Here is a 15,509-nt window from a genome sequence, read left to right on the forward strand (position 1 = left end):
ATGGGTAAAAGAACCACCTTCACAGAAAGCAGATTTACTTTGTCTTGCAAGGTATTAAGCAAGTCTCTAGGTATGTTCACTACACACTGGAGCAGAAGCCAGATGCCCATCTGCGGTGAGGAGACTGCTGCATTGGGTATATGGCCTCAAGGTGCTTACTGAACCTTAAGAGCTTATGATTTTTCCAATCTGGAAAAAACCTTTTCAATAGGAATCATACCTGTGATGTCAGCTTCCCAGCAATCTGCATTCGTTCAATTTCTGCAGGAGATTTGATCAGCCGGAGGCGCTGTATCAGCTGCTGAACACCCCGAACCTTGTTCTTACTCCTGGCTTTGGCCTCAGTCAAGGGCTGCATATAGTCAGAGTGAAGCTGTGCATGCGAGGGCCTCATCCAGTCATACCAAACCATGTTTGTCTCAGCTTAGAATGAGAAGCCAAAAAATAAATTTAAAACAAAACTACCAGCAACAAGAAATATCAACTGTCATAACAACTTCAACAAGAGTCAAAACTACAAAACCTGTAATGTGGAACTCTAAAGTGTTGAGAGTAAGACTCTCAGGACTGAAGCAATAAAGGTTTGATTATAAATCACTAAAAAGGTAATTCCCTGGAAATGGCAAGACATTCTAAGACGGAATATCCAGCTTTTCTGCCCCTAAACGTCAGTATTCTTTATAAAGGACAATACATGGGACTAAAGCTTTATTCAAGCTTTGATTTTCTCTCTTTCTCTCTCTCTATTTTTGAGACAGAGTCTCGTTCTGTCACCCAGGCTGGAATGCAGTGGCACGATCTCGGCTCACTGCAACCTCCACCTCCCAGGTTCAAGCGATTCTTCTGCCTCAGCCTCCCAAGTAGCTGGGACTACGTGCGCCCACCACCACGCCTGGCTAATTTTTGTATTTTCAGTAGAGATGAGGTTTAACCATATTGGCCAGGCTGGTCTCAAACTCCTGACTTTGTGATCCACCCACCTTAGCCTCCCAAAGTGCTGGGATTACAGGCGTGAGTCACCGTGCCTGGCCTTCATTATTAAATTAAACAATTAAAACAACTGTTCTTCACCACCACTTACTGAGCTAGAGGCACCTGTTGAATAATTGCACACAGAAGGACAGAAAAACATAAACATACTCAGATTATGACTTTATGGGTAAAGTGTCCCATCCTTTCACATAATGATCTCAGAACTAGAGGAAAGGGTTCTCCTTCCATTCTGGAGCAATTATTCATTGCTATGGAAACACTACAGTTGATATTTCCTCACTTCTCCCTTTGCATCTGCTATACATTCTCTTTGTAAACAATCACATTTCAGCTTTCAACGTTAGAGACCTAAGGAAATGGTCTATATTTGCCTAAGATATACGATATAAATGTTCATTATAAAAACGATTTGTACTTAATACCAGATCTACATTTGTTCTTTTTTTCTAACAGTAAGCTATGAACAGTATTCCTAACAATCCAAGTGAGAAGGTCTGTATATTTTATATGACTAAAAAGTACTTTGGGGAAAGTAGAAGGGAAAAAATCCAGAAAACTTCGATTGGATATGCACTAGTAATTCTGTCCTACATATTTTCATTTTTAAAATACAAATGGTTCTAAATATATACCACATGGGAAACACTTTCCTACTTATGATAGATAGAAATTTAATTGTTGCGTAATTTTTTTTTTGAGACCGAGTCTTGCTCTGTCGTCCAGGCTGGAGTACGGTGGCGAGATCTCAGCTCACTGCAACCTCCACCTTCCTGGTTCAAGCAATTCCCTCGCCTCAACCTCCCGAGTAGCTGGGATTACAGGCGCACGCCACCATGCCCAGCTAATTTTTTCATATTTTTAGTAGAGACGGGGTTTCACCATGTTGGCCAGACTGGTCTCAAACTCCTGATCTCAGGCAACCCGCCTGCCTTGGCCCCCCAAAGTGCTGGGATTACAGGCGTGAGCCACCACATCCGGCCAATTGTTGTAATTTTTAAAAAGTAAAACAATCTCTACTACCTGTTCAAAGTGTATGAAATCATAGCTCACCTTTTTAAAGGTTTTAAAACCTTTAAATAAATGATTTCAGCCAGGCGCGGTGGCTGATGCCTATAATATCCTGGGAGGCTGAGCAGGGGGTGGATCGCCTGAGGTCAGGAGTTCGAGACCAGCCTGACTAACATGGTGAAACCTTGTCTCTACTTAAAAAAACCAAAAATTAGCCTGGGCATGGTGGTGTGTGCCTGTAATCCCAGCTACACGAGAGGCTGAAGCAGGAGAATTGCTTGAATCTGGGAGGCAGGAGTTGCAGTGTGCCGAGATCGTGCCATTGCACTCCACCCTGGGCAAGAGTAAAACTCTGTCTCAAAAAAAAAAAAAAAAAAAGGAATGGTGACTGAGAAGTACTTTTGAGAAATTTATTTTACATGAGATTGTAACTATAGTGAGTTAATAAAATTTAGACAGTAGAATAGACAACTAGCAACTAATGTAAGAAATAAAAAAGCTACAAAGAAAATGATTCTATGCCCCATATTTATTGTGGATTTTGAAGACATAAGAACATTCAATGAATTGAACAGGCTAATTATCTATAAAATGGAAAATATTTCTATAAATAAAAAGAATTTAATCAGATGTTAGAACTTATTCAAATGAGTATTTTCTCCCAAAAGAGGCTTTAAAGGAAACAGTCTAATATATTTCATGATTGTGAAAAACATTTTTGGAATTCTCTTTTAGAAACTAACTTCAGAAATGATTTATAAGCCATATGAGAAAAATCAAACAAAAACTTTACAATTATACATTATCTTGGCCTGAAATCAGTATTTTTAAACTTGATCATCTATCTTATTTTCCAAATAAGATACTTCAAAAAATAAAATGCTCCCAGAGCTAAAGTTTTATAAGAATTACTAAAGATAGTTTATAATGTGGTGTAGGTTCTGAAAAAATTCCCAGAAGGAAAATCTCAAAACATTCAGAATGATTAAAATTTCACCAGAATAACTATAGAGAAGGTAATTTCTTCGAGGGACAAGAACTCAACTGTGGCCGGGCACGGTGCCTCACACCTGTAATCCCAGCACTTCAGGAGGCTGAGGTGGGAGGCTCATTTGAGGCCAGGAGTTCAAAACCAGCCTAGGCAACAAAGTGAAACTCCATCTCTACAAAAAATAAAAAAATGAGCCAAACGTGGTGGTGTTCCCAGGTAATCCCAGTATTCTGGAGGTTGAGGCAGGAAGACTGCTTGAGCTTTGGGGTTCAAGGTTGCAGTGAGCCATGAGTGTGCCACTATACCTACATCCCAACCTGGGTGACAGTGAGACCCTGCCAAAAAAAAAAAGAACTCAACTGTATATGAACCACACAGGATCTTGTTAAAATGTAGATTCTGATTCAGTAGATAGGACGTGGAGACCTGAGATTTTAATTTCTATTACGTATTATGCATTTTAAATTTTAATATGCATTACCAAGTGATTCTGATGCTGTGACGCACGGATCGTTCTTGGAGAACAGTACCTCTTTTAGAAGAGTTGGCAAGAGCACTAAGATAAGAAGTAGTAGTCAAATATCAAGACTGGTCAGTAATCTTGAAGAGTGATCCATGCCCATCCTGTCCCTAATTTATTTTTTGGAGATGGGGCCTCACTACGTTGTGCAGTCTGGACCCGAACTCCTGGCCTCAAGTGATCCTTCTACCTCAGCCTCTCAAGTAGCTGGACTACAGATGCACACCACTGTGTCTGGCTTATCCTTTGCTTTAAAAGAAAATTATCTCTCTGAGATTTCAAACTAGGATAAGTAACAGTCTCCATTAATGAATAATCCAGTGAACATGGAGTTTTTTTTTCAATGAAATGTTCTAAAATTCATTGTGGTGATGGTTGCACAATTCCGTGACTATACCAAAAACTCCTGAATTAGATACTTTTATTTTATTTATTTATTTTTTTGAGATGGAGTCTTGCTCTGTCGCCTAGGCTGGAGAGCAGTGGTGGGATCTTGGCTCACTGGTTCACTATAACCTCCTGCAAATGAATAAATGAAATCTTTTTTTTTTTTTTTTTTAAAGACAATCTTGCTTGGTTGCCCAGGCTGGAATGCAGTGGCATGATCTGGCTCACTGCAACCTCCACCTCCCGGGCTCAAGTGATTCTCCTGCCTGAGCCACCTGAGTAGCTGGGATTACAGGCGCACGCCACTATGCCTGGCTAATTTTTGTATTTTTAGTAGAGACGGGGTTTGCCATGTTGGCCAGGTTGGTCTTGAACTCCTGGCCTCAAGGAACCTGTCTGCCTCAGCCTCCCAAAGTGCTGGGATTACAAGTGTGAGCCAATGCAGCAGGCATAAATGAAATCTTTAAAGAAGCTCAATCTTCTGGAAAAGGCTTTACATTTCTTTCATGGTGCTCATGGTCTTTTCACGGTGGTGTTACGATAACGAAATTAAAGACTTGTCTAAACAGGCAAGAAAGGTCTTAATCCTAATCTGCTTTGTAATGTGACTTCTGCTCCCATTTGTTACCTTTCATTTTTGGTAGAAGATGTTGAAATTCTTCTAGCGTATAGGCTTCGTCCACTCCAGTTAGAGCTATTGCTCCATCAGTGCCAGATCGTGGACCATCCCAAAGTTCTCGACTGGGATCTCGCCGAGGCACAAAAAGAATGGCTTTGTGTGATGGTAATTGTTTGCCAGGGAGGCTTTGAAGGACAAGAATGCTATCAGGCTCTTGGAATCCACACAGGTACAGGAAATTGTTGTCCTGGTGGAAAATATAGGGAATATCGTTGCTCATGTAGTATGTAGGGTTGGAGAGCACAACCACCGTCTGGTCTGTCCCACTGTGCCCTTGAGCTTCCTTCTGGATCAGAGACATTAGTTTGTGTCTGCGAAGTGCATATTCCACCTGAGATAGTCCTGGAGTTACCTCCCCTAGAAATGACAAATAAAAGGGATGCTTTACATTTCTGCAATGCCAAAGTACTTAAGGTAGTTTGATATTAGATGGAGATACTCAAGTCCAATTGTTCAACTTATGCCAAATCTCCTCCCAGCACATGGAGAATTAAGGAGATAACCCAGGTTTCAAATTTCTATCCCACTGCAAAAACTTGGAAGAAATGATAGTTGAATGTGGCCCCGCCTGAAATCTGGAATCATGGACCCCTTAGATCTCTTCCAGGTCTTTGGTTCGTTCTTTTACTCACTCAGTTATATTCAATGAATTTTTTTTTTTTTTTTTTTTTTTTGAGACAGAGTTTCGCTCTTGTTGCCCAGGCTAGAGTGCAGTGGCATGATCTCAGCTCACTGAAACCTCTGCCTCTCAGGCTCAAGCAATTCTCCCACCTCAGCCTCCTGAGTAGCTGAGGTGGCTCACGCCTGAAATCCAGCACTTTGGGAGGCCAAAGCGGGAAGATCACCTGAGGTCAGGAGTTCGAGACCAGCCTGGCCAATATGGTGAAACCTCATCTCTACTAAAAAAACACAAAAATTGGCCGGGCGCGGTGGCTCATGCCTGTAATCCCAGCACTTTGGGAGGCCAAGACGGGCAGATCACGAGGTCAGGAGATCGAGACCATCCTGGTCAACATGGTGAAACTCCGTCTCTACTAAAAATACAAAAAAAATTAGTCGAGTGTGGTGGCGGGCGCCTGTAGTCCCAGCTACTCAGGAGGCTGAGGCAGGAGAATGGCGTAAACCCGGGAGGCAGAGTTTGCAGGGAGCGAGACTCTGTCTCAAAAAAAAAAAAAAAAAAAAAAAAAAAAAAAATTAGCCAGGTGTGGTAGTGCATGCCTGTAATCCCAGCTACTCAGGAGGCTGAGGCAGGAGATCGCTTGAACCCAGGAGGTGAAGGTTGCAGTGAGCCAAGACCTAGGTGACAGAGCAAGACTGCATCTCAAAAAATAAAAATAAAAATAACAATAATAGTAAAATAAAAGTATATAATTCAAGAGTTTTTGGTATAGTCACAGAATTGTGCAACCATCACAATGCATTTTAAAACATTTCAATAAAAAAAAAAAAATGTTCATAAGCATTCACTACCCATTTTCTCACAATCCCCCAAAAAAAAAATCTCTCTGGACTATTGCAGAGATTTTTTTTTTTTTTTTTTTTTTTTTTTTTTTTTTTTTTTTTTTTTTGAGACGGAGTCTCGCTCTGTTCATCTCAGCTCACTGCAAGCTCCGCCTCCCGGGTTTACGCCATTTTCTCTGAGTAGCTGGGACTACAGGCGCCCCCAGCCGGCTAGTTTTTTGGAGAACCGTGTTAGCCAGGATGGTCTCGATCTCCTGACCTCTGATCCGCCCGTCTCGGCCTCCCAAAGTGCTGGGATTACAGGCTTGCCTATTGCAGAGATTTTATATAATGAAACTATACAATATATAGGGCCTTTGCTGACTTGGCCAATTGTTTTTTTGTTTTTTTTTTTGAGACGGAGTCTCGCTGTCTCCCAGGCTGAAGTGCAGTGGCGCGATCTTGGCTTACTGTAAGCTCCGCCTCCTGGGTTCACGCCATTCTCCTGCCTCAGCCTCCCGAGTAGCTGGGACTACAGGTGCCTGCCACTATGCCTGGCTAATTTTTTGTATTTTTAGTAGAGACGGGGTTTCACCGTGTTAGGATAGTTTCGATCTCCTGACCTCATGATCTGCCTGCCTCGGCCTCCTAAAGTGCTGGGATTATAGGCGTGAGCCACCATGCCCGGCCTTTTTTTTTTGAGACAGTCTCACTCTGTCACCAAGGATGGAGTGCAGTGGCTTGATGTTGGCTCAATGCAACCTCTACTGCCCAGGTTCAAGCGATTCTCCTGACTCAGCCTCCTGAATAGCTAGGATTAGAGGCACCTACCACCGCGCCCGGCTAATTTTTTTTGTATTTTTAGCAGAGATGGGGTTTCACCATATTGGCCAGGCTAGTCTTGAACTCCTGACCTAGTGATCCACCTGTCTTGGCTTCCCAAAGTGCTGGGATTACAGGCGTGAGCCAGCACGCCCGGCCAACTTGTTTTTTTCTTTTTATCATTCCCCCAATTATTCTGCAATTAATTCCTTACTTCCTATATAAGTAAAAAATCTGTTCTTTCCCTATTACCTTGCTTACAATGTGTCTTCTTTCTAAAATTTCTTCTTCCTCCACACTAACTCCACTCCAAAATCTTGGCTTAATACATGTTTGTTTTCAGACTTTTCTCATTCAAAAAGTTTGTTGATTTATCCCTTAAAAAAAATTTTTTTTTAAACAGGGTCTCACTCTGTCACCCAGGCTGGAGTGCAGTGGTGGCATCTCAGCTCAAGGCAATGTCTGCCTCCTGAGCTTAAGCAATTCTCCCACCTCAGCCTCCTGAGTAGCTGGGATTACAGGTGTATGCCACCACACCCAGTTAATTTTTTTTTTTTTTTTCAGACAGGTCTTGCTCTGTCACCCAGGATGGAGTACAATGGCATGATCTTGGCTCACTGCAACCTCTGCCTCCCTGGTTCAAGTAATTCTTCTGCCTCAGCCTCCTGAGTAGCTGGGACTACAGGCGTGCACCACCACACAGGGCTAATTTTTGTATTTTTAGTAGAGACAGGGTTTCACTATGTTGGCCAGGCTGGTCTCGAATTCTTGACCTCAAGTGATCTGCCTGCCTCGGCCTCCCAAAGTGCCGGGGTTATAGGTGTAAGCCACTGCACCCGGCCCCCTCTTAATTTTAAAAAGGTATCGATTTCAGTTCCTTAAATACACACACTGTATAGCTGTATATAAATGTAATACTGAATTATTTCAATAAATGTTTTTCCCTTCACTGGCTCCTTACTCCTATTCTCTCCTCCTACTCACATCAACACCTTGCCCAGGTTTGTAATCTAGTATGTATCTTTTCTGAGTTTCTCAACACTCACATAATCATACATACATGCATTTGGGGCTTTTTGGATCACTAGTGTTTTACAAAATGGGACACTACACACTCTTTTTGGTATCTTCCTTTTCCAACAGAACAATATGTCATGGAATTCTTTCCCTTCAAGTCATTTGGTATCGCTTCAATTCATTCTTCTTGATGCCTCCATGACATTTCTTGGGGTAAATAGACCATAACTTATTCAGCCATTTCTCTACTATAGGAATTCAAACTGCTTTCAGTTTTTTGCTGCTATAATAAATATCTTTGTACTTACATCTTAGTACTTTCATGTCCCATGTACTGGTGCTTTAATTACTATGGGGATAGTCCCAGGAGAAAAACGGCTTGGTCAAAGATCTTTGAATTTCCTTAGTACTCATGTTCAGTATATGATTACCTTAGATCTAATTTTTTTTTTTTTTTTTTTTGAAGACAGAGTCCTGCTCTGTCACCCAGGATGGAGAGGAGTGGCACGATCCTGGCTCACTGAAACTCTACCACATGGGTTCAAGTGATTTTGGTGCCTCAGCTACCCGAATAGCTGGGATTACAGGCGTGAGCCACCAGGCCTATCTTTGTATTTTTATTTATTTATTGCTATTATTTTTATTTTTTGAGAAAGTCTTGCTCTGTCATCCAGGCTGGAGTGCAGTGGTGCGATCTCACCTCACTGCACCCTCTGACTTTCCAGTTCAAGTGATTCTCCTGCCTTAGCCTCTCGAATAGCTAGTATTACAGGTGTGCACCACACGGCCCGGCTAATTTTTGTATTTTCAGTAAAGACGAAATTTCACTATGTTGGCCAGGCTGGTTTCAAACTCCTGACCTCAAATGATCCACCAGCCTCAGCCTCCTAAAGTGTTGGGATTACAGGCATGAGCCACCGTGCCTGGCCTAATTTTTGTATTTTTAGTAGAGACGGTGTTTCACCACGTTGCCCAGGCTGGTCTCGAACTCCTGACCTCAAGCAATCTGCCTGCCTTGGCCTCCCAAAGTGCTGGAATTACAGGTGTGACCCATGTCCCATGGCCCAGGATCTAACTGTTTTACCTATATATAGTTTATCTCGCCAGCAAATTCTGTAACTTGTATTCCATTAATAAAATATTTTTATTTAAATTTTCAGACATCTACACTTACGTTTTTGTTGATGAAGTGGGCAAGAAATAAGAGAGAGAGATAAGTGAAGGTCTTATGGGCCAATGTGAAGCAGCTGAAGCAACAAAATGGGGCCCAGAAGAGCTCATATCACATTTTTTTCTTTCAAGATTGAGCTGGCTAACAGTCTCCTAGGATTCTCAGAATACTGAACTTTGTACTAGAGCTATTTATCTCCTTGATAATTATTCCTGTTAAGTCTGCCACTGTTACTTAACATTGAAAATTTCCTAATTTACTCAAGTAGTAAATACTCTTACAAAAGCAGAGGCTGGTTATAATCGGTGAATTATCTGACCTTTCCTTTTTTTCATCTTTTTATTTTCTTCCTTTCCTGAACTTTGCTTTTGGTTATTTCACAGCTATAGTCCATAAAACAAAAAGAAATTAAAAAATCATCTGGGTGAGGTGGCTCACGCCTATAATCCTAGCACCTTGAGAGGCCGAGGCAGGCAGATCACCTGAGGTCAGGAGTTTGAGGCCAGTCTGGCCAACACGATGAAACTCTGTCACTACTAAAAATACAAAAAATTAGCCAGGTATGGTGGCGCACACCTGTAGTCCCAGCTACTTGGGAGGCTGAGGCAGGAGAATCGCTTGAACCCAGGAGGCAGAGGTTGCAGTGAGCTGAGATCACCCCACTACACTTCGGCCTGGGCGACAGAGTGAGACTCAGTCTCTAAAAAACAAGAAAGAGGCCGGGCACGGTGGCTCAAGCCTGTAATCCCAGCACTTTGGGAGGCCGAGACGGGCGGATCACGAGGTCAGGAGATCGAGACCATCCTGGCTAACACGGTGAAACCCCGTCTCTACTAAAAAATACAAAAAAAATAAAAACTAGCCGGGCGAGGTGGTGGGCGCCTGTAGTCCCAGCTACTCGGGAGGCTGAGGCAGAAGAATGGCGGGAACCCGGGAGGAGGAGCTTGCAGTGAGCTGAGATCCGGCCACTGCACTCCAGCCTGGGCGACAGAGCGAGACTCCGTCTCAAAAAAAAAAAACCAAAAAGGCCGGGCGCGGTGGCTCAAGCCTGTAATCCCAGCACTTTGGGAGGCCGAGGCGGGCGGATCACAAGGTCAGGAGATCGAGACCACAGTGAAACCCCGTCTCTACTAAAAATGCAAAAAAAATTAGCTGGGCGCGGTGGCGGGCGCCTGCAGTCCCAGCTACTCAGGAGGCTGAGGCAGGAGAATGGCGGGAACCCGGGAGGCGGAGCTTGCAGTGAGCCGAGATCGCGCCACTGCACTCCAGCCTGGGCAACAGCGTGAGACTCCGTCTCAAAAAACAAAAACAAAAACAAAAACAAAAACAAAAACAAAAACAAAAACAAGAAATTTAAAAATCAATTTTTTTTTAATTTCAGAAGAAAATTCATAATTTTAATAACTTTATATGTTATCTCTCATTTTCATTAATAACAGTATAGGCCGGGCGCGGTGGCTCAAGCCTGTAATCCCAGCACTTTGGGAGGCCGAGGCGGGCGGATCACAAGGTCAGGAGATCGAGACCACAGTGAAACCCCGTCTCTACTAAAAATACAAAAAATTAGCCGGGCGCGGTGGCGGGCGCCTGTAGTCCTAGCTACTCAGGAGGCTGAGGCAGGAGAATGGCGTGAACCCAGGAGGCAGAGCTTGCAGTGAGCCGAGATCGCGCCACTGCACTCCAGCCTGGGCAACAGCGTGAGACTCCGTCTCAAAAAAAAAAAAAAAATAACAGTATATATTAACGCATATCAGGAAGTTACTTCTGAAACAAGAAAATTATTTGGAAATCAAAGCAGGATCAAAAAAAAACCGTCTTTCATACCCTTCAAAGCATTCCTATGTTTGCTGAATCCAATTTCATACAATTGACTACATGAGAAATATTTAAAACACTGGCTATATTTTCCCACACCTATTAATTATCAACACTACTGAATGATCATTAAGTAAATGCTTCTAAACTTCTAAAATCTCAACACGACAAAGCACTCTCCATCACAACAATTTTCTTTTTTTTTTGAGATAGAGCTTCACCTTTATTGCCCAGGCTGGAGTGAAATGGCACAATCTCGGCTCACTGCAACCTGTGCCTCCCGGGTTCAAGCGATTCTCCTGCCCCAGCCTCCCAAGCTCTAGCAGGGATTACAGGAATGCGCCACCACGCTGGGCTAATTTTGTATTTCTAGTAGAGATGGGGTTTCACCATGTTGGTAAGGTTGGTCTTGAACTCCTGACCTCAGGTGATCCACTGGCCTCGGCCTACCAAAGTGCTTGGATTACAGGTGTGGGCCACTGTACCCAGAAACAAAAAATTTACTCAAGGAAAAAGAAACCTTAAGCCGGGCGCAGTGGCTCACGCCTGTAATCCCAGCACTTTGGGAGGCCGAGGCGGGTGGATCGCCTGAGGTCGGGAGTTCGAGACCAGCCTGACCAACATGGAGAAACCCCGTCTCTACTAAAAATACAAAATTAACTGGGCCTGGTGGCACATGCCTATAATCCCAGCTACTAGGGAGGCTGAGGCAGGAGAATTGCTTGAACCCGGGAGGCGGAGGTTGCGGTGAGCCGAGATTGTGCCATTGCACTCCAGCCTGGGCAACAAGAGTGAAACTCCGCCTCAAAAAAAAAAAAAAAAGAAACCATTTCATTTGAAGGAGAAAAAAAAAAATGTGTTAAAGCAATGACCTTTAAACCCTGGGAGTAAACTTGGAAGGTGTTATGGCCTTTGATCACAGAACTCAACTTTATAGTCAATCTGGCCTGGATTTCTTCTGATAAAACTATACCTGAATAGATCCTCTGGCAACTTTGTAGAATTGTAAAGAATTAAAAAACAAAGTCAGCATTTTATGACGTGGAACCACTTAAGATGGAAAGGCTCTTCTAACAAGTTTATTGAGCCAATCAAAAGCCTAGATATTGGAAGCTGGACTCTGCAAAGTCTCACTATCAGTTCTGAGATTCTGCAGCCAAGAAGGAAAGCTCTTCCAGGACCCTTAGGATTGTGCCTCTTGAAGAGAAAAGCAGTAATGTTCTTCATATTTTACCAGCTACACAAAACACCCAGAAAGGAAGATATAACAAAGACTGAAAATGGATGAAATGATACAGGTCTCTGCTACAATCTAGGTATGTATTTTATTTCCTGAAACTAACTAGATTAGAATTTTAACATGGTCTGATTTTGAAAAGAAGTCTGCTTAATATTAGGTAGTTTTCACAGCATATAAGGAAGTAATTAATAAACTATCACTTTGCAGTTGGAGAATGGGGAGAAAGAAAAAGCTAGTGTTTCCTTTATAATGCAAAATAGGCCTCTCAGAAAAAATGCAATGACCAAATAAAAAATACTCTAAATAGATTTGCATATATTGAGCAAAACTAAACAAACAGAAAGGCTACATACATACATATTATGATTCTGTATGATTCCACTTAGATGAAGTCAAGAAAAGGCAAAACAGTCTATGATGACAGAAACCAAAAGAGTGGCTGCCTATGGAGGTGGAGACTGACTGGAGGAGCATGAGGGAACTTTCCAGGACGATGGAAATGTTCTATATCTTGACTGAGCTGTAGGTTACCTTTGTTAAAGCTCACTGAACTACATATGTAAGATCTGTGAAATTTGCTGCATATAAATTTTACCTTATTAAAAAAAAGTATACTACTCTCCAAACAAAATAACTTTTATACTAAGACTTCTCTCAGTTGGATGTCTTCTTATAAAAAATGTAATGAGAAAATACTTTTAAAAATATTCCCAGATAGTATTTTTTGGCATAGGTATTATGCACTGTTTTGTGGTTGAAAGTGTGGATTCTGAGTTAGGCTTTTGTGAGTTGGAATCCTGGCTTAGCAATTCACTGAGTGACTTGGAAAGAGCTACCAAACTTCTCTGTGCCTCAGTCTCCTCATGTAAAATGGAAATAACAATAGCAGTGATTTCACAAAGTTGTCAGGTGGACTATGTAAGTTAATAAAACACTTAAAACATACCACTTAGCACTACATAAATATTAGCTATAATTATTATCAAAATAAAAAATTTACACTTGAACTGGTTGTCATCCTGGTAATCCAAAGCCAGGCAGGACCTTAGAAGAGTAAAATTTACATGGACAACCACTATTACGACAACAAATGAGATCAAAATAGAAGACCTGGAAGTCTTTGGCTTTTTCAAACATGTTAGGAATGCGTCTCCATTGACCATTCAGAAACTTTTCATTATTATTCATTTCTTTAGGTAGCTCCTGATTCTTGTCTAGGGCTGTTTCTTGCTAATCTTTACCTCAGAGGGTTTCTCAGTGTTAATGAGGACTACACACAAAGGTAAAAAAGAGAAATACAAATGTCATTTATTTATTTATTTATTTGAGACAGAGTCTTGCTCTGTTGCCCAGGCAGGAGCAAAGTGGTGCGATCTTAGCTCACTGCAACCTCTGCCTCCTGGGTTCAAGTGATTCTCGTGCCTCAGTCTCCCGAGTAGCTGGGATTACAGGCATGTGCCACCATGCCCAGCTAATTTTTTTTTTTTTTTTTTTTAAGTAGAGAAGGAGTTTCGCTATGTTGGCCAGGCTGTTGTCAAACTCCACGCCTCAAGCAATTGGCCCACCTTGGCCTCCCAAAGTGCTGGGATTATAGGTGTGAGCCACCATGCCCAGCCAAAGTCATTTATTTTTAATTTTCTAGTATTTACACTACATGAAAACTTTATTATATTTCAAGATTTTCTACTGGACTTAAAAACAAACAAACAGAGAAATCCTCTATAATTCTTCACTAGATGACAGTTTATAGATTATTGGTATAATGGCATCCTGAAATGGTCTGTCAATATGTACTAGATGTGTAAGTAAAAAACAGGTTTATTCATCTATAAATTTATTTACAGTGACTACATTATTTACTCTGTATTAAAACTGAATCAGGAGATGAAGACAAGAGGAAAACAAATAATCACTATGAATACAGTGATTTTAAAAAATTATATAAGTAAGTCTGGGCAATACGGTGAGATCCCATCTGTACAAAAATTTAAAAAATTAGCCAGGCATGGTGGCTTATGCCTGTAGTCCTAGCTACTTGGGACACTGAGGCGGGAGGATTGCCTGGGAGGTCGAGACTGCAGTGAGATATGATTGTGCCACTGCAGTTCAGCCTGCGAGACAGAGCAAGACCCCATCTTAAAAACAAAACAAAAACAAAAACAAATAAAATTACCTAGGTACATTGGGGTGAGAAAAGAAAACATATTACTTTATAAAAACAGGTGGGCTTCATGGTGAAATACTTATAGAAAAAGTAGACCTTCAACTTAAATTTAAAACCTGTAGCATACAAAACTTTCAGTCTACTATTCTATCAGGTATAATCTATTTAAAAAGTGTTTCGAAATGGTTAGATAAATGTAATGTCATCACTCATTTGATGGTGGTGATGATGATAAAGATGTGAATGAATTTAAGGACTGAGTGACTGGGGATAAGACTACAGAGGCATGGGGAAGGCACATTCTGTGTTTCAAAACATGTCCAATGGCCACAGATCTGGCTTGTCCCCTTAAGTCATCAGGCATCTCATGCACCTAGCTAAATGAGTACCCACTAGGTTAGTGGTATATGTGAGAAACGCCTGGGGAGCTCTTCAAAACACATGTTCCAAAGGCTGAGTATGGTGGCTCATGCCTATAATTCCAGCACTTTGGGAGGGCCAAGGTGGTAGAATTGCTTGAGTCTAGGAGTTCAAGACCAGCCTGGGCAACGTAGTGAGACCCTATCTCTATAATACAAAAATTAGTTGGGCAGTTGGGCATGGTGGTGCATGCCTGTAGTCCTAGTTATTCAGGAGGCTGAAGCAGAAGATTGCTTGACCCCCAGAGGTCAAGATTCCAGTGAGCTGTGATCTCGGCACTGTTCTCCAACCTTGGAGACAGAGTGAGACCCTGTCTCAAAAAAAAACAAAAACAAAAACACATGTTCTAAGCTCTCCCTTTGAGATTATCATTCAACAGCTCTTTAGAGTCCTAGCGTGTATGTATATTTTGAAAAAGCTTACCCAACAGTCTAGGCAGGTCCAAACTACTTCCAATTTCTGTTATTTCTTTATACATTTTACTTTTTAAATTCTTCTGAGATAGGGTAATACTCTGTCACCCGGGCTAGAGTGCAGTGGCGAAATCATGGCTCACCACAGCCTTGATCTCCTGGGCTCAAGCATCATTTTATTTATTTTATTTTTTATTTATACTGGAGTGCAGTGGTGCAATCATGGCTCATTACGGCCTTGACCTCCTGGTCTCAAGCATCATTTTATTTATTTTTTATTTTTCTTCCTGACTCCCCAAACTTGTTATCAAGCATCATTTTAATCTTTTAAATAGTATAAAAATCTTACCACCACCAAAATAGTATCTTTGTCTTTTAGATATTATTAAAATCAACCATATTTAACAAGCTTTAAAAATAAAATGCATC

The 15,509-nt window shown here is 41.6% G+C and overlaps 3 protein-coding genes across 19 annotated transcripts in view; 1 reads left to right on the plus strand and 2 right to left on the minus strand.

Annotated features, from left to right (window-relative positions):
• Positions 1-15,509, plus strand: part of ST13 (ST13 Hsp70 interacting protein) — a 285,343-nt gene that overhangs the window by 217,958 nt on the left and 51,876 nt on the right. The gene's annotated exons all lie outside the window — the stretch shown is intronic.
• LOC126963577 (E3 ubiquitin-protein ligase RBX1) overlaps positions 1-15,509 on the minus strand; it is a 598,764-nt gene that overhangs the window by 89,456 nt on the left and 493,799 nt on the right. The window lies entirely within an intron of this gene.
• Positions 1-15,509, minus strand: part of XPNPEP3 (X-prolyl aminopeptidase 3) — a 73,966-nt gene that overhangs the window by 40,643 nt on the left and 17,814 nt on the right. For all 7 annotated transcript variants that reach the window (XM_050805895.1, XM_050805891.1, XM_050805894.1 and 4 more), the window contains 2 exons: positions 4,528-4,935; positions 221-423 (listed from right to left, as the gene is read on the minus strand). In XM_050805895.1, coding sequence (XP_050661852.1) covers positions 221-423; positions 4,528-4,935 — 611 coding nt within the window. The remainder of the gene's footprint in view (positions 1-220; positions 424-4,527; positions 4,936-15,509) is intronic.

This window comes from Macaca thibetana, chromosome 10 (assembly GCF_024542745.1).
Source record: "Macaca thibetana thibetana isolate TM-01 chromosome 10, ASM2454274v1, whole genome shotgun sequence".
NCBI classification, from domain to species: domain Eukaryota; kingdom Metazoa; phylum Chordata; class Mammalia; order Primates; family Cercopithecidae; genus Macaca; species Macaca thibetana.